Raw genomic sequence first — 22985 nt, 5'->3', positions numbered from 1 at the left:
GAATACAAAACTTTGTAAGTTTAAGTTTGATGTCACAGTATAGCAGCATTAAAACACCTTCTAAGGTCCACAATGAGTTCTTGAATCTCATTTGCCAATTTCTTCAATTTTGAAAAACTAGGCTCACCATAAGAATTCGGCTACTTCTGTTTGTGTTAAAAGCAAAAAATATACTTCAAAACTGAATAAAACAACCAGCAATACAAACAAACATCCACAGAAGTGTGAAGAAAGTAAACCCAAATGAGAATGAATTGCTCCAGGCTGAAAACAGGCCAGTACAGAGGCCACTACAGTTGGATTGGGTATGTGTAAATCCCAGCTTGTTACTAATAAAGATGGCTTCCACCACTTGGCTGCCAAGGTTGAGTCCCTGAAATTAAGAGACTGCAATCTGAGGTCCCGCAGGGCATCGAGCAAGACAATTCTGCCACCCAGCTGTCCAACGTGCTCCACAAGCTGTTCAGTGGACCAGGAGGGCAGACGTGGCCTTCGCTAAACATGCTGGCCCCCAGTACGTGACCAGGTCCCAGGTGAAAGGACACAGGATGCACCTTTCTTTTTCTACCTTTTCCAAGTGAATGAACTGAAATCGTACAAGTACAAGTGGACGGTGGAACATCGGTGTGGACAATTCTTATTAGACAAAAAGGGCAAGAAGGCAATCTCCTCACCCGGTCAGATCCAGTGAGCAGATTGCCTCAGGTGTCTCAGGTTAACAGAGAGGGGAGACAGCAGGGAGAGAGGAGGAAGTATATTGAAGAAGAAAAAACTGCAAGGCACAGTGCCAGCCTTGTTACACCTTCATTGCCTCCCCTAATTCCTTGTTTTTTCTTTGTCTCACTGTCTTTCCACTATTCCGTCTGTCGGCGATCTCCACAGTCTAAAACATAAATGTAATCTGCATCTGTTCTCTTATTCTTTCTCTTATTACTAATCTAGATTTTTCTGATGACTATAGAGTACGCCCTTATGCATATGGGCTTGAAAGGTCAGACACATAGGTTGGGGTCATGCCACTCGCGATAAGTGATGCAAAAAAGCTTGAATGATAATCTAAAAATGGTTGACAGCCAGTGAAGAGATAGTAAAAGGGGTTTAATTAGTCATACATAATAACACACGTGGCATCTACCAATTATATAATTGTACTTGAACTTTGCCATTTTTCCATCGGCTATGTGACAGATAGTGGCCTCATGACACTATCACATAGCGACAGAGCCGGAAGTCACGCAGTAGGCCACACTGCAATGTAAACATTAGCAGACACGCGTGCACATGACGTTCCCCCACGAGCACACTCACCCTTGCACATTCCATTCCAGCAGTAAAAAAAAGTTCAGATTACATATTCCTTTGAAGTTCATGTCGGCTTCAAAGCACTTCTTTATTGGGCCAACAAATGTGCAGAGAAATGTTTTGTGCCGAGATTAAGTGAAGTTGCATCCACGGAGGAGATATTTATGTGTATGTTTTTCTGTCTTTTGACAGAATATGATTTATGTGTGACACTGCACTATTTCTAGGCAACTGCCAGGAAGGGTTGAGTTAACAAACTGTATGTTCTCTCACTGGTGCTTAGCAGTACACTAGAATTACAGAGACAACTGTTAATTACATTTAAACTTAACTACTGGGAAATGTGCAATTAATTTCTGTTGTCCATCGCTGAGCTAGATGATTGCTTTCAACATAAATCTATTTATATCAAAAGACATGCCCATGTCTGAGGGTGTACAGATCTAAGGAATTATGTTAATAACATACTCCTCTTGTTGGCTCATTGCATCACATTTGGCCTGGAGTTTTAGAGGATAAAATGAACATTAAATAAAAACGAGCTATCCTCCATTGGAGCATTAAATTGCCTTTAAAAATCAAATCCCAATCCAAGCATCTCCAAAAATAAATCTTATACAGTCTAACTCCGATACATGCTCAAACTTCACAAACTGTAGGATGCTGTGCGTGCCGAGGGCAACTTCTAGTGCCTACTGCATATCCATCTTTGACCTCTATTTGGCTGAGATGGGATGTGATGACTCATGATTTAAGTGAGTGATCGTAAACTCATTGAAATTCAATATTTGTGATTCACCGAGAAAGTGAGAGAGCCATCTGCTTGGAGACAGGTGAGAAAGCGCTGGGGCGGCAGATGAGAACGGCTCAATACAAATTAGACTGAACAAACCATCCATTCAAATATAGAACGGCCATGACACCTGCTGTCTCTGAACACATGTGCTATATGCGCAGTGAAAATGGTTACAGGACTGCGTGAACTGTGCTCCATATTTCAGTAGTCGTGACTGTTCAAAGCACATGGGGGAGGAGTATGACACCTGACAACCTGGGTGGACGCAGTAAAGACTGGGGAGGGTGACAGCTTCAGCGACAGAGATACACCGCGTTTGAGTGTGTGTGTGGGCAAAATCTCAGATTCATTTCTCTGCCACACAATATGTGTCAAGTGATGCATGCGTCTGTGAATGCATGTGTGCGTACATGTGCATCTGTGTTTGTGGGCGTTCACATTACTGTGGCGGCATTGGATGGAAATGTACTCATCTCCTGGTACTATTAGTCATCGGTGTGCTATTCTCATTGGCCTATGGTATCTTTAAATAACAAAAGTTAAAAAATGGGGACTTAAATTCACTTGTCTGGAAAATTGCTCAATTATAGGACATTATAGGTCACTGTAAAAGTAGTTTCAACTAAATGAAGATCAATAGGATTGTGTGCATGCTTCCCTTTCTATTTCCCCATCTTGATTTGCCTCTCTTTGTTAGCTGCATTCACTATCTCAAACCACTGGTTATCACGTTCACATACAGAACATCCTTCTGCCACAGTCTTCCATCCTATATGTAAAGTGCACAGTGCCATGAAAAGCATTTTCTGGGAAAGCAATCTCTGGCACCCACAAAGCGATGCACTCCACCAGAGGGGCTGAGGAGTGTTTGTTTGGAACGAACACAGAAATAACTGGGTAGTCAGCAACTTCAATTTCAATCCAGTGAAGAAAACTTCCACTGGTTGAACTTCTTACCTTGCTGCAGTGATGTGTAAGTGTACCCCAGGACCCCGCGACATCACTGCTGGGTGTTGATACAGGGTGTTTATAGAGAAACAACAGTGTTTGACTGCACTCTCTGGTTGAAAGTCTTTTTCACCGCTGGGTGTGGTGCTACATGAACTTTGCTTTAGGCTTGACTTTGACAGCTGCCACACCCGGCAGTGATGTCATGGTATACTGATATACACATCACTGCTGCAGCAAGGTGAGAGGGGGGTGTCTTCACTCTTTAAGGATCTAGTGGTCCTCTCATGTTAACATTGTAATGGCACCGATGCAACTTTCCATGTTAGTCAGCCATCCTGACACGCAGAGCAGGTAGTAAAGTATAATATTAGTTTGAGAACCTACCTACAACACACCTAGTATGTTCACAAGTGAAAAATTGTCTCTGTGAATTGCTCTGGGATTTTAATTCTCACCAAAGTTGGTTGGTTTGAATGAAAATACAGTTTGATTAACATACATACACATCGGTGAATGAATATCAAAACAAATTAGCTGAACAGCCACATTAAAATTGACAAATCACGAACATTAATGGCAGTTTAGATCAATTTCAGCTCATATTGTGCTGCATAAAATATTAACACTGGTGTGAAAGTAGGTTTGAGCTACTGTATAGCAAAGGCTGGAGGTGGTTATTTTGCCAAATCCCTGTTGTCAGTCACCTCATATTAGCTTTCTGTCATGCCCTGTTTCTCACTCACTCACTGTCATAAAGATGGATTTTTCAGACTACTCAGATTGTAAAATAACTGGAAAACAAAAGTACAGAGAGCACAGGCGGACAATTTTGTGATCATAACAGACCCCATTGCTTTTAACTTGTGCTACTTTCCTAGTGTTGCTGGACATGTGTCCACTGCATGGCTATCTCATACTGACCAAGCCCATTATCCCTGGGATTTATTGGATCCCTGTGAGTTGTAACCTTACATTTTACATCCAATACCAAGTCCTCTGCCGTTTATGTAACGAGGCAGAATGTAAGGGTGTGGAGGTCAGGGTGGTGGAAAGGCATGTAGAGTAACAGCAACTTAAGGGTTGAGTTTGCGTCCTATCACAGACTCGCAGTCAATCTTTACGTCTTTCATCATCTTAAGCAGGTGTCCCTAACCATAGTTTATTTTCCATAACCAGTATATTCCCCTAAAGCAAACATAGCGATGATTGGTATTGGTATAAGGGATGCACTGCTAACTGCCTGGCTCTGTTTTGTCTGGTTGCATCTGTTACTGTCAGGTAAATTAATAAATTAGAGTATATTTGGCCACAGAACACGTCTCCACTCATCTAGATCGATTCCTACGCCTTACATGCTGAACCGTAATCAGTTACTTGTCATCTCTTCTGTACACAAAGACAGAGCGTGTGCCTCAGTGTGTTCTTGAGTGAGCACTTGCAGGTGGGTAGGCCAAAGGGTATGACATTAGCAGACTGAGTGCTCGCGCCCCACATGCTGGCCATATGTCATGCCAAATCTCATCTCATCTAGAGCTAAGAGAAGGTGCTGTTGGCCGCTGAAAGGCCACCTTCCAAACAGATATCATCAGCCTGACACCCTGAACTAGACTGGAGCTGAGGGCTACAGCCCTGCTCCATATCATATCCAGCTGTATTACGGCGGGAGAGCAGGGTCACAATGCACTGCAATGAAAACACAAGGCTGATCCTTGACTTCCTAAGCCTCACAAAGCACTCCAAAGTCCAGAAATATAGCGAGAAAACATCAATAGTAGGTTAATAGCTGACGCACTGTAGTTTTAGCTCAATGCCACAACATGATATTTCCTCAATGTGCTTTTGGTTTGCGTTTGCAAGTTCTTCATACACGTTATGATGCAGTGATGTGCTGTTGAAGTTACGTTAAGTCACCGTTTGCACTAAAGCAGATTTATAGCTGTTGACGAAGCATGGTTTTCTGAGGATACTGTGGTCTTACTGTATCTCTTTGGATCACCTGAGATCAATATGGCAAATCCTGCTATTATGTTATGGATGTATTGTATGTATGCCCTTTTTACCCTTGAAAAACCGTCCTGGATGTATCCATCTATAGTCACCTTGTATTCATGTAAGCCATTCTTAGTAGCTCAAGGCATTACATTTTGATTTGTCCTCCATTGTAGAGTATTCAATATTTAATATTCCACCACTCACTGGCCTTTTCAGTCCACGTGCAGTCAGAATATTAATGGACATATACATTTAGTGACACATCAATTATGCTGCTTACCCTTCTGAAGTTTTGTTCTGTTAGCTACTGCCGCTAAGTTAAAATAAATGTGAGCAAGAAAACTGATAGACTGCTGGAGAGACCTTGGTACCCTGATTTTCTTACTTGAATTCAAGGCCTGAGTTACTGTGGGGCTCTTTACTGTGGGGCTCTGGAGGAGGAATCGACCAGCAGATGTCATGGCATTGAATGCCCTGGTTTGCTCTCGCTCTCTCTCTCTCTCTCTCTCTCTCTCTCTCTCTCTCCCACTCCTTTATACACTCACGCACTGATATTCTGAGGTCTTTTATAGAGCGGTGTGTGACCGTGAAACAGGGCACTGCTGCACAAGGGTGCTCAGTTAACCAAAAAATGTAAAGGTTAAATAAAATATTCCTCGCAAAACTGCTGAAACCCAGTGTTCCAAGTCTGTGACAGGTTATTGCTCAAGCAGTACCAGTGAATAACCGCATCAATATCTAAAAACAGCAGCTAAGGAAAAAAAAGAAAAAGAAAAAAAAAGAAAATCAATGACCAAAACGGTATGAAGAGAGACTGGCAGCATTTAGAATGAAAAACCTCCTGACAATCACTCTCTGCAACATTTCGCACATTACAATCTGTGAGACCTCAACCACCATGTGTGATAATTTACAATAAAGTCGAATCTAAGTCAGTTCTAACTATACCAACAGAGAAAGGACTGAGAGCCCTGTGGTGGGATAAATGATAAATGATAGCTTCAGTCTCCATCTCCTCCCTACCGCAAGGACGTCACACAATATCCCCAGTGCTTGTACGACATCTAGTGGTCAATACTGGGTAACGACATCCTCTAAGCAATATCTGAATGTGTGTCATGCCAGTGGCTCCACACATAATAAATGGTGTAATTCGTCATACACTGAGACCACTTCCATGCCTGGCGGACGCTTTTGAAGTTTTTGGATTGCACTACATAAAGTCTGACTTAAACAGCGTTCGAGTGCATTTTAACTGCAAAGACGTGACACACATACAGCAGGAGCATAGAACATGAACAAGTGTGGTTCACATACAAACACATTTGCACATCTCTACAGAAGTGCCTTTCACCGACAACATTGATTCGTGACTTTAACCATCACCACTACACAATAAGACTCTAACATTACGAATTCCCTTGCCCAAACCTGATCCTTCTGACTGCAAACTGATGATAAGTACCAATGACTCAATAAATACTCGATAAATAAGAAATTATAATTCTCTAAACACACTTCTTTTCAAGGTAGAAGCAAATGAAAAAAGCACTATTAATTGCTTTGTGATGCTACCTCCACAGTGCTGTTAGAGGTTGATGAAAGTCAAGCTTTCTACCCACACAAAGATATCATAAAAATGGAAGAACATACACATAAATACACAAACATTGTGGCAAACATCAGATTTTCTCCACTTTTGTCACTGTGGCTGACAGCACTTACCTGTGGGCTAGTTGTTCAATTGTCAGTGGCCATGATAGAAATAACAGTTTGCTGTCATTCTGTCAGCATGGGGCAGAAAAACATTAGCTTGCTCTGAAAACAAGCACGCACCAGGTGGTGCCGTCTCTCAGTGGATAAAGAATTAGCTTTCTGGGGGCCAAAACTACCGTTTGTCCCACATAGAAAACAAGCAACACCTGTGTGTGCAGCCGAGTGGAGCCAAGACTCAGCGCCGCATAATAGAAAATAGGTACATCCAACAGGGGAGTGTCAAGTTGCCCTTTTCTGAATGCATTTTTGGAGAAGGTTGACAGGAAAATGAATAGAATGGGTAATAAGCAGGGGAGAGGGAATGAAATAATTTCTTAGCGGAGCGTGGTAGGCAAGCGGGGAGGACTGCGGGTTGAAAAATCCTAATAATCATGTAAGTGAAACATTAATTAAATCTATGACAGAAAAGGGGAAATCAAAGTGACAGAACTTATGGGAAGAAGAAAAACACAGCTTGTCATCATGTATTGGAACAAGAGGTTGGGAGAGACATACAAATGAGGTAGTAAGAAAGAACATGTAATGGAAAAAAGGCAGTCAACAGATTTTTAAGGTAAGAAAATATGGAAGAGCGGAGGTGTGGGTAATGAGAGAGGTGTCACTTTTGTAAGGTCAGGCGAAAGCAGAAAAGGGCCATTGCACAGAATCAAGATGAAATAGACAGATACATTTTAGTCAGAAAAATGGATAGAACCACTTACTGAGGCTACAGTCTATCCTGATACAATCTGGCGGGAGAGAGAGCGGAAATGGTGAGATCAAATAAAAAGAAAAGGAGAAAGAAAGGGATAGAAAGAAAGAAAGAGGAGAGAAAAAAAAACATTTTACATCCTTCAAGGTACATTCTGCAGACAACCAAGCATTGCTCTGGGGCCACCATCCGGGGACAGGCTCTGAGTCAGGATCACCCTTTTCCTCCATCAAACCCATCATCCATCCCTCCTTCAATACCCAATACCCCCAAAGCACAGCAGAAGGCAAGACTTCCATCGTGGGGTCTGTGCAGTAGGAGAGCAGGATGCAATGTCAACATAATGATGACACTTGTTCTTTTATCATACAACCTACACAAAGTGCTCCATTGTTGGCAGATGACTACATAATTCTTCTACAAACTATATCCCATCCAGCCAGAGCTGAACACAGTCTTTTGCTCATAATAAAAAATTCACATGTGATTACAAATGCAAAATTGTGTACTTGGAATTATAAGGTTCTATTTGGCTGGTGTGCAGTTCTGAAATACTGGCCATCAAAGATTTAACTGTACCATCTGGAAAAACTTTCATGTTTTTTTTTTTGTTTTTTTTTATCGTTTTCAATCTTTTATGTCGAAAGATTGATTTTTTTTTGTTCCATTAGTGAATCACAATAACACTCTACAAAGCATGCAATACTTCAAACGTCATAAATATGTAACGTAATTAAACGAGTCAGATAGAGCCCAAATCATTTCAGCTGCACAAAGTGTTTCGGACAGAATCAGATGGTCGAAATAACTTCAGTTGCTTTCTTGACTGGGATTGCAAACGAACACAGTGAAGCCATTATGCTGCCATTGCCATTGCCGCTGTGTACAAATACTCTTTCTCCTACAGCTGCTGTGCGGTCGCTGGAGCGGATACAATGTCTTGCACCTTTAACTTTAGGCCCCTTTCCTCGCAATTTGAGATGCACTTGCCTTCTGCAGCACTTCGGGCATGAGAAACCCAGCAGTGTAAATGACAAGAAAGGGTGATCTGCACATCCCAACCACCTCACGCCTGGTGCACACAAACTGCAAGACATAAGACCCTACTGTGTGCTATTTGCTACAAGTGGTGTGACAAAAACACAGCGGAAAGTGTTTTCATTTAACCACCTGTGTTGTCAGAATTGTGGAGAGTTGGTTTAAAAGAGCGTTGTCCTTCAAATGGAAGACTCAGGTTAAAGTAGAGTGCCAGTAAACATCCGCTCTGGTTAAGTGTCCCAGAGCAAGAAACTGAATCCTGCTCTGTAGCTTACCCTGACCTTTGACCCCCCCCCCGCCCTCTGGACTAGGGTTAGTAAACAGAGCCTTCCTTAACAGGGATCATTAAAGTATGAAATTACTGCTCCCATCATAACTTGAAATGAATTAATGGCTATTCTGCCCCATCTAGTGGCTGTGAACTGCGTGTGCATGTGGCAGTGTGGTTGGGTTGTGGTCTCGAGCTGTCAACCGCTACAGAATAGTGGACACAAACAGCCAGGGACCAGCGTCACTCTGTAGAGAGGTGGGGTGTAATACAAATACAGTTCCATTTAAATGTGTTCATGGGCCACGTGTTGGTGAGCCGCGATGTTTTCTTCAACGGATGAAACCAGGCGCAGAAGCCACGTTTGTGCAATCTTTTTGAAAAATGTCAAAATTGTCCCAACGGGAAGTTAATTTTTTTTTTATTGAAAACAGATAAATAGAGTGCCGGGGGGGGGGGGGGGGGGGTGTTAAACTTGAATATCCCAGCTGTCATCTGACAGTGTTTGAGTGACAGACGTAGCTTTGGCAGACACATTGCACATTGAACAGGTTATCATCATTATCTATCACTAATAAATATCATTAAGGCTAAATCTGTCTAATTATAGCTTTTCCTGGTGATTACTTAGCAGGATTTTAATTATCTTAACAAGGATTAAAGCCTTAGATATTGAGGATTCCCTGCTGATTGTGGGATGCGTCTCACTTTAGTTGTTAATTAAATTCCTTGCAAAAGAGCTATGAAAATCCTGAGCAGAGCTATAGTGTCAGTCAACTGTGTGACTGTGTTGAGGTGTCATTTAAGCTCTATTAAAAACAAAGAAACGGGACTGGTATGCAAATTCATATAAGGACTTGTGTGTGGTCGGGGGACTGCTCGCAGGTTAAGCCGTGGCCCTGTGGACTGACTGTGAGTACAAGTGTGTGTGCAGCCTCGGGCAACTACAGCTGTGAGCCGGTCTCTCTGGCTGTTTGATCCGAGGGCCGCAGACATACAGGCCATTGAAGGGATGAAAAGTTCCATCTTCTGAGTCCTGGCCAGGTGGGGTGGTTATGAGTGACAGAAAAAGAGGAGATGAAGAAGGAGAAAGAAAAGAGAGACAGAGATCGGAAAAAAAGAGAGCAGAGTGGCCACCTTCATTTATCCCACTGCCCCCCCCCTTTCCTGTCTCTATCGTGGCTTAAACTCCCATATTCCAGGGTGTACCTCTGCCATGCTCCTCCTGGTTCACTGCTGAGCGTCTGTTACTTCAAAAGGATCAGGACAGATTTAAAGTACCCAGAGCTGGAAGGTCAAAGCCATCTTCCCTAGAGGACTAATATTCATTGCAATGAAATTTTAATAAGTCAAAAGGTCTGCAATCGTGCAGCCAGTTATTAGAGGAATGCATTTGCCCCTTCTATGAAACCATCCATCTTACAAACCCTACTCTACAATTTCACTGACCTTCTCCCCACTAAGATTGCCTTTAAGACCTCCTTACAACCCCCATCTTCTTTGAACTCATCTGTAATTACTCATGATGAGGATTCCTATCTCCTCTTAGCACCGCCGCTTGGCAGAAGTGGAGCCAACCCAGCCCCGCAGCTAACAGAAGAAGGGAGTAGAAGAGAACCATGAGGAAGAGCAACGCAGGAACAAGGCCACCTTGAAGAGACAGGTTAGTGGGTTAAGGCTCAGAATAGGGCCAGAGATACTGTTACAGATGGAGCTTTTAACTGGAGGATGTGCTACGTGGCTTGGGATGAAGGCAGAGGGGGTGGGGCTGGGACCAGAGGTCAAAGAATATGGAACAGAAATGACTGCAGGGTGGTTCCCCACACATGGCAAAATGACTGTGTTCTGGGGATACCTTTACATTTTTACTTTAAGTCTTATATTCCTTCTCTGGAAGAGAAGTTTCTGTATTTGTACCTCAGTTTTCTCAAATAGATAGCCTTTGAGCACTGTTGGCATTCCTAATTTAAACCGAGGGGCAGTGATGGGCATAAGCTAACTTGTTAGCTTACTGTACTGCCAACTGTACCCATTAAAGAAACAAAAGAGTGCTCTATCATACAAAACAAATCTGACTTAACTGAGGGACAAATTCAGAAGCCTTTTCCCCACCCAACTATCTGACAATGGCAAAGAAATAATGGTGTGAAAGTCAAAAAGTCAAACCATCCTTTTTAGTTCAGTGGTATACAATGCTAAAATACAGAGTGAAGATGAGAGGTGGTAAGGGAAAGGTTAGTGGGGACGTCCACGATTAATCACGGTGGCCTACCAAGGTTCACGGTGAGCTTAATGCGGCCCCCATCCAGCTCCAGTCGCAGGGTGTCCGCAGACTCCTTGGAGGTGGTGGCCATGAGCAGGCCGTATGCCCGCTGGGACATGAAGCGCAGCGCCACATCCTCGGCCTCCGTGTGCATGGTGACCGGCATGATGATCTTCAGGTACATGCTGCCGTCATAACTCAGCACCGTCGCCTCTGGATAGGGGTGAGGGAGAGGACAATAGGACAGAGGACAAAAAGAGTGACAGTGAAGTGGGTAACGCATTACAGTACACAGGAGGAGGCTTTCAAAGAGGTAAAGACTCACATGAACGCAGAACCATTTAGGCATGGAAGCTGATTGGATATGACAGTACAGCATCGGAAGCCCAATTCAGGCTTCTGTCAAATTCAATGTCAGTATAAATGCCATTGAAACAAATTCAATTATCTTTGGGAGATCTTTCCGAATCTAGATCTAGTTAAAACTAGATTTAGAACACATGGATATTCAATATTTGTCTGTTTGGCCGCATGCCTAAGCATTATATGAGATACTTTTTTATTTTTTTTTATTTTTTTGCCTTTTAACCATTTCAAATGTGACCAGAACAAAAAATCTCCTATTTGTCAAAGTAGGTGTATATGGAAGCCAGATCTACAACATAAATTCTAAGGGAACAGTCAGTGAGATGATCAAAGCCTTTTGTGTCTAAAGAAAACACCCCTGGGCCTTTGTCTCTTTCTGTGTTTTTGCAATTGCACCTTTACGCTGTGCCGTGCCATTTTTGTTAAAAATATAATTGTGTCTTCATTTGGACTTACATCCCTATTACATTTTCAGATGACAAAACGCACTACCCAAAGCACAAAATGAGAACATTCATTATGACAAAAGAAAGGAAACTGCGATAAATATTCATGATGAATCCAATATCAGACTCTCCTCAAGCTTAGAAAAACGTCAAAAACAAAACTGGAGCTGGTTTCCGAGACATCCTTATACACACGAGGCACAATGGTTACTCTCTCTAGAATCAGCCGTGTCCTAAATAGACTGCTGTGTGGAGTGACAGTTACCTGAGTGCTGCTCTTGTTTTGCAGTGTGGGTCGATATGTGTCACCGTAGACTATCATGAGTCACTGTCACAAGGTACTTCAAATGTTTAGGTTGGTAGATATGTAAAAAGTGTGCAACCTAGATTCACACACACACACGGGACCGCCACACCTCACGTTCTTTGACAAAGGCTCCTCTTACGTAAAAAACGTGATACAATCCCAATGCAGCATTATCCTATCAATCAGTCAAAACAATCCGTAGCACACAAAAAAAAACAAACGACCATCCTAACCCCATGCATCATGTAATGCCCTCTGGACTTCCTTCCTCTAGTCAATATCATTGATTGTCTGCTAATCTATGCACTCAGTCCATTGTGGCTGGTTATTAGAAATGTGCCCTGTGCCACAACCCTGCAGTAGCACAAAGCTCCACTAGATGGCAGAAGAGCATCACCGAACCAGCACCTGTCAAGTGAGCACCCAAAGACAAAAGTGTTGAAATATCACCCTTCAAAATAGAGACATTTCATCCTCTACCTCCACTGTCCTGATTCGAATCCAATCTCTCCTTCCCTCATTACCCTCCTTGTCCCTCAAAATCCCATACTGTCATGGCTCACTCACCCCCACGGACGTGCAAAGACAAACCATGAAGCGAGGCGCCTGCAGCTAATTGGAATGAATCAGATGTACGTGGTGCTATTTGACTAGCTCATCTCCCCTTGCTGCGTATGCGCCACCCGGGTTTGCGTGACTGGCACAGATGGCGGCAGTAGGCCTGGCTGCTCTGCTATACTGCTGCCAGTCTCTCAGCACTTCAGACACCCCTCTCCCATCCAGTGGGCCCTAATGCCACCCAGCCTCGGGTGGCATTTGGTTCACATAGCTCCCTGTGGAGTTCTTACTCCTACAATACAACAGCTGCTTGTTTATGTCGAATACAAGGCAGCGCACGGACAAATGTATTGAAATGCTCATTCTACACTTGTTTTCTCGCTCTGCTTTACTGGATGAACTTTTCATTGTTTCATGGTTTGACCTTGATTCCCTTTGCACACTTCATATATACTGCTTCACTGTAAGAAAGGTTATTGGGCCACTTTGTGTGTTTTGTTTGGGATGACACAGTGGCATTTCTTTTGTGAATTGTGTACACAGTTGTGTACTATTTCAGACTAGATGCATGCATAGCTGTTCAGAACCTATAATGTATTCAAAAGTAGTAAAAGACCTCCAAGTTGATCCCATCACCCATAAAAAAAAAAAACCCATTCCCGTCAACATCACCCTCCTTACCTATCTCACAGTTTGTACCCAGGTATCCGGTGCCGATGCAATCACATATGTAGCGGTTCCAGCCCTCTTTGCACAGACCTGCGTTGCCACAGGGGGCGCTGCTACACCGCTTCTGCAGTTCACGGGTGCAGAAACTGCTGACACCGAGCGCGCTCTGGATCTCAGACAGACGGCGGACATCGCGGCTCTTGCCGTCGATGAAGAGGTCGCGGACACACCCTACGTAGCCATAGTTAAGCAGCGCCGTCCAAACCTCTGGTGGCAGGATGAGGTCCGACTTAGACTCGGGCAGCCCGCCCAGGTACATATCACTGTCCAGGTCCAGGATCTCACTGCCCTCTGGGGAGCTGAAGGGCATGCTGCGGCTGTTGACTGAAATAGATCCTAAAAGACAGAAACACAAAGTGGAACAAATGTTGTTAAACGTCAAAATGATACACCAACAAATGGAAACATCGGTTCAATCATAGCTTTGTAAATACTTATGGGGTGCAGCTTATGTGTGTGTGTTTGTGTTCCTGAGCATGCATCTGGTATTTAGTGAGTGATTGGAAGTGTGTTTTAATGACTCAAAGACACAATGCAAATGATTGCAGAAGTGTGTGGTCTGCATGGGTAAGTGAGTGGGTGGGAGGTCAAGTGGCTGAGTGAGTAGGCATGTGAGTGAGCGGTTGGGTGGGAGGGGCAGTAAGTGGATAATTCAGACAGAGGGACAAACAAGAGACAGGGAGAATAGCTGACAGTAGTGTGTGTGTGTGTGTGTGTGTGTGTGTGTGTGTGTGTGTGTGTGTGTGTCTAATGTGTGTGTAATAGGCTAGATGGAGGAGAAGGGAAGCAGAATGCAGCAGGGAGTGGGTGAAACAAAAGGCCCTCTCCCTTTCTGTGATTAACGACTCCGTCTTAATTTTCTATTAAAAGCCAATTACAGCAGGAGCATCAGTGAGATCACATGCATGCACGCACACACACACACACACACACACACACACACACACACACACACACACACACACACACACACACACACTCATTATAAGATGCTATTAGGGGGAGATATAATGTCCAAGGTGCTTGCCCACCTACAGACTATTCATCAGACACCACACACTCAAACATGCAGATGCCTCTTGCAGGCAGAGACGTCAGGACATAACAAACAGGTATGAAAAATAAACGTACACGAACGAATACCACTAGATGCATCAATAATAGTACATGTGACCCTTTCTTGGCTTTTGTTTCGACAGTGCTTGGATTAGCATGGAGAGCCAGACGGTTTCAGACTGTCAAATGTCAAAGCCAATTCGCCTTTCCTGTGCCTGAAAAATCTGTGACACTGTCTTGAGTCCTCCTAATCCAGTGAATTCGTCCAATCTGCTGCCTAGAGAAGCCACAGAGTGCAGTGATAATATCAATAGATCAAAAAATGCAAATAACGGCCAATGGCTGCCAGTCGGGGCTGTGGGTTGTGAAGAGCTATTTCTTGTATTTTTTAAAATAGTTTTCTTTGTATTTTCAGTTGAGTCCATAGAAGAAACAGACACAAAGGAAATCATTGACACGTTGTAAAAGGGCAGACAGAACCACCTGAATACAAAATGACTGATTGAGAATATTATTATTATTATAACACATATCTGATTGACATGAATCTGCCTCTTGATACGTACATGTGGAAGGTGAATGTGAATAAATAATCATTCAACAAGTTTGCAGTAAAAATTCAAATTTCAAGTCAAATTCTAGATCAGTTTAAAAGTTTAAAGCACCCCTCACCTTTCCTGCCTTCCCTCTGGAAATCCACGTGGCACCATTCCCCGTCATTGACCTTCTTGTTGCTGGCCTTCAGCTTTGTTTTTCCCGAGCCCATATCAATCAGCAGGTACAAATACCCGTCCAGCAGCTCCATGGCAAAGTAATCGGTCTTCAGCTCCCTACCGGGCTTCTGCTCTTTGGGACCCTGAGGGCGGCCGTGGCTGAACAGCAGGAGGCCGCTGGGCTCCGTTGTGCGGAAGTCGAAGGAGATAGATCCCGTCTTCTTGGTGTTCCACTTGGGCAGGGAGATGTAGGACTCGGGGGTATCGAAGGTGACGGGGTCCAGGGCAGCCACGTCCTCGCAGCGGAACACCAGGTCACCGTTCAGGGTTATTTTAGGGTCACGCTCGATGGCCAGCCGCGACAGCTCCAGCTTAAAGTCGTTGTTTTTGTACACCACCTGGAAATCAGAGAGGAGGGCAAGTGGTTACAAGGTAATAATTCTGTATAAAATAGTGGTGGCGACATGAGATTGTGGATTTAAATATGTCTTCTAGAACTGGGTTATTATTTCAAAATGGACTTTCCCATATCATCGAAACAAAATGCAGCTGCTGCAGAGAAGAACATTCCGTCCATAATCCTGAGAGCCTGCAGATGCATCCTAATAGCTCAAATTAATTTCGAGTGTCAGTTATACCGGCTGCTGGGAAATCTTGTCAGCATGGGGAAATGATGAATCAAAACATGAATGAGAGACATAACGTTCTCTTGAACAGCAGTGTGAGACCAACATTGATGAAAGACACTACAGAAGCTGCCTTTCCATCTCCAAACCACGATCCCCAAACAAGAAATGTAGGTCAGACGAGTGCTCAGTTTACTGATGTTTCATGATTTGGTAAGGAAATCCTTCACACTTCAAACACTGAGGAACCACTTGGGGCCAGCGAGTTGCCAGGGGCGTGCTTTCATTGACTTTACTGATGTCTATGAGTGTTGTCGGGGCTTGTGTGGGAGCACAACACGCTCAGCGCATCGAGCTCTGATCCTCCCTGTCTAAACTCTTGGTCAAATCCATAAAGCGCACAAACTATTTGTTGTTGTGCAAAAAAAAAAGAAACACAGCTCAGAAATGTCAGTATATATGCACAACAAATGGAAAACATTAAAAGGCTCCAGGGGATATTCAAATGCACTGAGAAGGGAATGTGGCCTACAGCCTTAATGCAAATGTCTCCGACAGCCTTTGATGAAATACGGCTCTATTGTTTCAGCTCAAAGTGTGTGTCTACGCCTCACTGTGTGCATTCATAATGGATTAAGTGCTAAAGGCAAAGTAAATTATCCTTGTCTTTCATAGTTTTAGTTTTCCTTTTGTTTGTTGAACACTCTGTAGACAGCGTTCTGAGAGGCCATCCTCAAGGTAATACTGTGAAGCAGCCGAGGTCTTTGCATTTGTTTGTTTGTGTGTTTTCTCACCCTACTGTAGCGCTCTGCATGCTCTCTCACACACCCACACATCTCTCTGACAGGTAACAGAGGAGCAAAAAGAAGCCTTCTCTACATGTATATCTCTGTTTTCTGCTGCTGTCGCAGCTACGAGGTTAAGAAGATTGTCCTGTTATTGTAAAGTCCCAGGTTTGATCCCAGCAGCAGACGAGTTCTGTTGAATTGAGTAAAGGCACGGGAAAGCTTGGCTTTCAAGCTCAACACTTCTTTGACAAAAGGAAGTGCCATACCAGTAGTTTCCCATGCTTTAGCCTGTTAACTACAAACTGTAAACTGATATTATTACACGCCATTTTCAATTCAGACCATACGGTTTTATATTGATTTCCTACCTTCCAGATGACCTTTTGGTCGACTATGGAGATCAACTTGCAGACCAGGAGTCGATTTTAAGGGTCAAATTAGGCACAACTTACATCTGGATCCACCGACAGAATAAAAAATGTTCTGTTTTTTAAAGAATACACAGCTAATGTAATTATACCTGTAAACTTCTGCTTATCCCAAGTACAACGGGGAAGAATTAATGTTGAATTGTCATCCGTTTTCTTATTTGAACCACTGAAAGGCTCGTCTTGTGCGGCGTGGTTCACTGTACTGGTTCTTGACTTTGACTGTCTAATTTCACCAGACTGTTGCTGTCATTCCTCATTGTCTTTCCCAGTATCTCTTTCAAACGCCCTGAAATCTACCTATTTTTTCCCACTCTCTCTCTACCTCTTCCTCTCTCTCGCCCTGTCTCTGTCAAACATCACACCTACACACAGGCACAGGATGAACCACAAGAACATAGATATTCCGGGTTATTCTTGAACTTAAGCCTCCTTTGGTTTTCTCCTATATTGGCCATGCTGCCACATGTACTGTACACCTCATAATGTCGTCATTAGCAGCGATTAGTCCTGGTAATTAGCTATGATCACGCTAAAACTGGCAGCTAATAAAGCGTGAGCTCGCCTGGCTTAAGGTGTTAGAAAAAGAGAGGGGTAGGTGAAAGAGAGAAAAGGCAGTGGGAGGAGGGAGAAGATTTATTTTTATTTTATTTATTTTCAGGTATTTATTTTTGTTTACCCACGCTGCTCTGTTTCTACAAAAATGCAGCCTGGTGTTCTGCTTTTTACAAAGGATCATATAGCATGTCGGGAAAGGATGAAACAGAAAACATGCTGTTCCAGATGACTTCCAGGCCAGTGAGAATCCGCAATGTGGCTCTAATGACTGATTTTGAATAACAGCCCAAGTCTAAGCTAGTGTTGGGTGCCTATAGTGAATTTTCTTTTCTTTCTTTTCCTATAGACTCAGAGGGTTAGGGGGTCTAGCATGTCCCCAGTCAATACAATCACAACTACATCAAACATGATTATATCTGTTTTTCTGCTGATATAAGTCAATAAGTCCATTAAAACTTTGATCGGGACCAATTATTGTGTTTAGCAAAGGTAAAACTGACACAAAATTGAGTGTTTCCCTGAGAGGAGGATCCCTGATGATGCTGGTTAGGTCAGAATGTCCCCTTGATTAACACTTGGATCAACGATGACACTGATGATGGCCAAATTTCCATTATGTTTGCTGTGTTTCCTTGAAGACGAAGCCTAATTTTAACCGTAACCTTTCCTTAGCACAAACATCCAGGCTAAAATTTCACGTATAAAACAAATATCAAGATTCTATTTTGCCATGAAATTTAAACTTAAACGCTAGTGGTCACAAGTGGATGAGCCTTTTGATTTTGGAAACTGCATGAGCTTTCCTCTAGCATTATCTTCACTACTTGGTACTGATCTAAAAGGTCAACAGTGAATAAAAGAGAATTAAATGTAAAAGACACATTTCTGATTAGGCACTAGAGGGCTGCAAGCAGGGCTTTAGACTCTAAATCTAAATATGGACTAGTGTTGACATCTGCCAGTAATACAAGACAGTGAACAACCCATATTTACATGAAGACTAGCTATAGCTGGATCTGATGTGGGGAAAAAAAAAAGTCTTTCAACATAACAATCAACACCAAACAAGGCATTTCTCTGATAACTGGTCTCTTAGTCATTCGTGTGCTCCAACTAGTTGATTAGGCAGCGATGGGACATCACAAGCACAATGGCCGATTATCATGACAGCTTTCAATATGTCATTGACGTCACTTCTAATGTCAGAGGGATTTCATGCAATCCAAAGTGTCACCAGTCAGAGCAACAATGAAGGCAGGCAGCCAGAATTGGCTTTCTATAATGTCAGCTGTGATTGGCTATGGATATAGTGATCCTCAGCAAGAGCAGAATTTGTTCACAAGTTGAGATGACAGGTGGCACATGGCGAATATGCTTGCTATTGCTAGGCCAGTTCAGATCATCTGTGAACCTTTAATCTTTCCGTAGATGTAGATTTGAGAGCTTTGTGTTATGTTTGATCCAAGCAGCTGTCCTTGTTTGTTTTAGTGTGTGTGCTCAAATCCAGCTTGTTGTTTAGCATGTTCAATTTAACAAGGGCAAGACATGAAAACGCCGCATTAGCCAGTCAATAAGTGTGTGAAAAGCCACCCTTTCATAGTCACTTGAGTCTTCCAGTGTGTTTCTAGCATAGACTGTATAAAAGAATTGAACGCAGCCACTGTGATGTCGTCCATTGGTTTGTGGAGGACCGTTTTGAAGCCTTGACTTTGGCATTTTGGTTTTTGGAACCGGACGTGACCATATTTGGATGAGTGGGTGGAGCTAGGGATCTGAAAACACGAGGACACTTTGCATGCCTGCCTATACCCGCCACCGGACTGCAGAATGTCTTTTGGTGCAACGAAACGCCACTTGTCAATCACAGGGTAGCCCCGCCCTAAAGCATACCCTGCTTTATCGTCTATTTTACTGTAAATGGGACCATAATGAACATCATGCTGTATTGAAGACTTGAAACTAGAGAATGAGATCATAAACCCATCAGGAAAATGTAATAAATCAAGTGAGAAGTATGGCCATTTTGTGATAGACTTCTACACAATCTGACTTCTTTTTTGGAACCATTAGAAAGAATGCAGGTTTAAGTGGCTTCACTTTTCAGACCCGAAAGTTGGTGCTTGGTCCCTAGCAAAAGAATACAAATGCATAAGAGGAGCAGGCCAGGGTCAAAGGAAAGCAAGAAGAGCAATGCAAAAGAAAGTGGGAGAATACTTGGTGGTGGAGGTGTTCAGCGGTAAGGAAAGCAGGAGAAGATGGCGGTGAATGACAAATGAGAGGAAGACGAGGGTAACAGAGGGACAGAGCGATGCGTGGGAGCACCAAAGTATGTCAGGCCGGCAGGGCCCATTCTGAAAGGTGTATCAAATAATCTGTGCCTTTGTAAAAGACAAAGGACCCGGACAATCTGCATCTCAGTCAGGGGCAGGTGCTGTGTGGAATGCAAGTGCTGACTCAGCATCTACACCATATGCTTTTCTTTCATATCTCCAAACCCTTGAGGCTGTCTGGCTTTACACAGACATTTGTAACGTGTCCATTTCAGTACTGGGAGGGCAGGTCTCGACCACTCATCTAACGAGCCAAATCGCCCGCTGCACAGAAGCTCACTGGCATCGTCCACTAATAAAAAGACCACTGTCAAATGTTTTAAAATCTTTGAAATCTTGAGCAGAGTTAGTCATGTCTAGCAACACAGTCTTTGTCCCCTCTTTTGATTTGATAATCACTACAGACTTGGGTAGCAGAGCCGACATGGACCGGGACTTGTGCTTTCGCACTGTTTTAACGGTACAGCTAACGCATGGCCAGAGCCTACCTCAGGGGTGACTCCATTGACTTCTGTTGTCATTGAAACAGTCTGAAAATCTAAAACCCTGAGGGTCAGCGGTACAACAATAATAGTATTTTTCAAGGGGGTTTTGTTTAATGGTCATTTTTCATCGAGATTTACGTTTAAAGTCCCTTTATGCTAAACACACACAAAAACAACACAGGAGGAAAAAAAACCATCACAAAAACTATTAATTCTGATGCAGTAAGGGGGATGAATTTAGTCTCACAGCCTGGGGAAAGAAGCTGCTGTGGAGCCTGGTGGTACAGCACCAGATACTTCTACATCACCTGCCAGATGGCAGCAGGGTGAACAGGCTGTGGCTGGGGTGGGTGTTGTCTCTTAGTATCCCTCCGGCTCTAACGCAGGCACCTCACCTCACCAATATCACTGATGTTCGGTAGATGGGTACCAATGATGTTTGGGGCGGTTTTAGTCACACGCAAGTCTCTGGTCCTTGGCTGTGCACATCCCATGCCAATTTGTAATGTTTTCCGGTCAGGATGGCTTCTATTGCTCCTCTGTAAACATTGCTCTTAAGTTTTCTTAAGGAGCATAGCCTTTTCTGAGCTTTCTTAAAGAGTGGAGATGACCAACTAATCCCTCAAGGTGTTAATATGAAGTAATTTTACAAATATTTGTATATATTTATCAGCTTTAGTGACATTTGCTAACAGTTGTAGTGATGTACTTTCTGCATTACTATACATTGCATTGATTGCTGTTGCCTTGGTGATAAGGAAGCACAACTGGAAAGAGCAAATGGCAGGCTATGCAGCAACACCCTTCCAACTACAATGTTTCAGATGAGTGTGGATTTGTGGTAGGTGGAGTGTGACAGGGGGCAACGGTTGACTCAAGAAGATTTTATCGCGCATCAAAGGTGAGACTACGTGGAAGCTGCGGACGAAGAGATAGAGCGTCGATGTGAAGTTGGGAGGGCAGGAAGGGAGAGAGAGTGAAAGAGTGAGGGCAAGGAGGAGGGGGAGTGCATTCATCCAGTCCATGGAATCAGTCGAAGAAATCAATTTTTAATTTGGCCGTCAGGATGGCAAAGCTGGCGTACCAACAGCGCTACCATGGACTTAATTACACAAAACTGCCCCCAAGAAAGGGAAGATGAGGGGGGAGAGAAGGAGAGAGAGAGAGAGAGAGAGAGAGAGAGAGAGAGAGAGACTGACACGGAGGGAGGAGTGTGAAATGGGCGATGGCAAGGTCACTGTCTGGGAGAGAGACGGAGAGGCGGAGGTTGTGGTGGAGAGACAGATGGTGACGTGCAGAAGAGAGGAATCTGTGGAAACGACACTCGGGGGCTGAGGAGCAGAGAGACCCAATTTCACACCCAAGCACTGTGACTGGGAGCCTAGAAAACACACACACATACATCACACAGTGTATGATCATAGCATGTGGGTGACTTTGAACACATACACGTATGGGCACACACACACACACACACACACACACAGCAAATAAAAACTTCATAGGGCTTCAGTGCCTCTTTTGGTGCCTTTTTACTCTTCTTCTGCTGTGCTCTTCCTTTGGATTTTTGCTGCCTGGAGGGTACTGGCCAAGCGTATCAAAGGCGTTTGACCACGGTGGCGGCATGAAAGCCTTGCCCCGGACCATAACACCACTGATAATCCAATGTGTGCCACTGAACTAGCACAGGATGAAATACGCCGCTGTCTACCCCCCCCAACCACTTACTTTCCTCTTCATTTTCAGCTGCTGGAACTCTACCTGGCCCTCTCAGTTACTCTCATTGCAGGTTTTCTCAGTGCCTTTCTGTCTGCGTGGTTACCTTTCTGGCCCAGTTGAGCTGATGTAGTCATTAGAGCTTGACCGCAGCTGAAAAGGTGAGCCCATAAGACTCAAACACCAGGAAAAACCAGCTTCTCCAGCTTCTAGTAAACCCAACTCATATATATATATATATAGACTGTTCACCTTGGCTACACACACCTGGTACCACATTATACTAAACCTAGAGTCAACAGCACAATATAGAAATCTTAAAATCCTCTATCTACAGTAGGCCCAAAGGAACTAGGCAAAACAGCCTCATGCTGTTCAAAGCATTTCCCTTGATTTGAGGAAAACAAGATTTTAAGATTCTATACTTGACTGCACAACATTTTGAGACATGTTTTGCAGTGCTGACCCAAACCCAAGCTGCTCAATGGAAAATACAGCCCTTGGCAGAAGGTCAAACATGAATGCCAACGCCTGATGTTTACACTAACACCGCTTCTCTCCTGGATATTGTCTGGAACTTATTCCCCTTCCATCGCAACCATATCTCACTTTTACCTCCAAACTTTCCTTTTCGTACTTTTGTCTGCATTGTGTAATCCATCCACAATTTGTAGCTGAAATGCTACTCCATTATTCCTTGAAAGATTTTCTCTCTTCAATACGATACATATTGAACTTGCACATTTAATTAATCCCTCCACTTCCGGCTATTTCTCCTCCTCATTTTCTCACTGCAGCATCA

The 22985-nt window shown here is 43.5% G+C and overlaps 1 protein-coding gene across 2 annotated transcripts in view; it reads right to left on the bottom strand.

The window, feature by feature from the left end:
- nrxn2b (neurexin 2b) overlaps positions 1-22985 on the bottom strand; it is a 506666-nt gene that overhangs the window by 287609 nt on the left and 196072 nt on the right. For both annotated transcript variants that reach the window (XM_070929958.1, XM_070929959.1), the window contains exons 8-11: positions 15212-15650; positions 13436-13819; positions 11087-11290; positions 7519-7545 (exon numbers count right to left, since the gene is read on the bottom strand). In XM_070929958.1, the coding sequence (XP_070786059.1) occupies positions 7519-7545; positions 11087-11290; positions 13436-13819; positions 15212-15650 (1054 nt within the window). The remainder of the gene's footprint in view (positions 1-7518; positions 7546-11086; positions 11291-13435; positions 13820-15211; positions 15651-22985) is intronic.

This window comes from Enoplosus armatus, chromosome 23 (genome assembly GCF_043641665.1).
Source record: "Enoplosus armatus isolate fEnoArm2 chromosome 23, fEnoArm2.hap1, whole genome shotgun sequence".
Taxonomy (NCBI): Eukaryota; Metazoa; Chordata; class Actinopteri; order Centrarchiformes; family Enoplosidae; genus Enoplosus; species Enoplosus armatus.
This window is presented reverse-complemented; position numbering and strand designations above follow the sequence as displayed.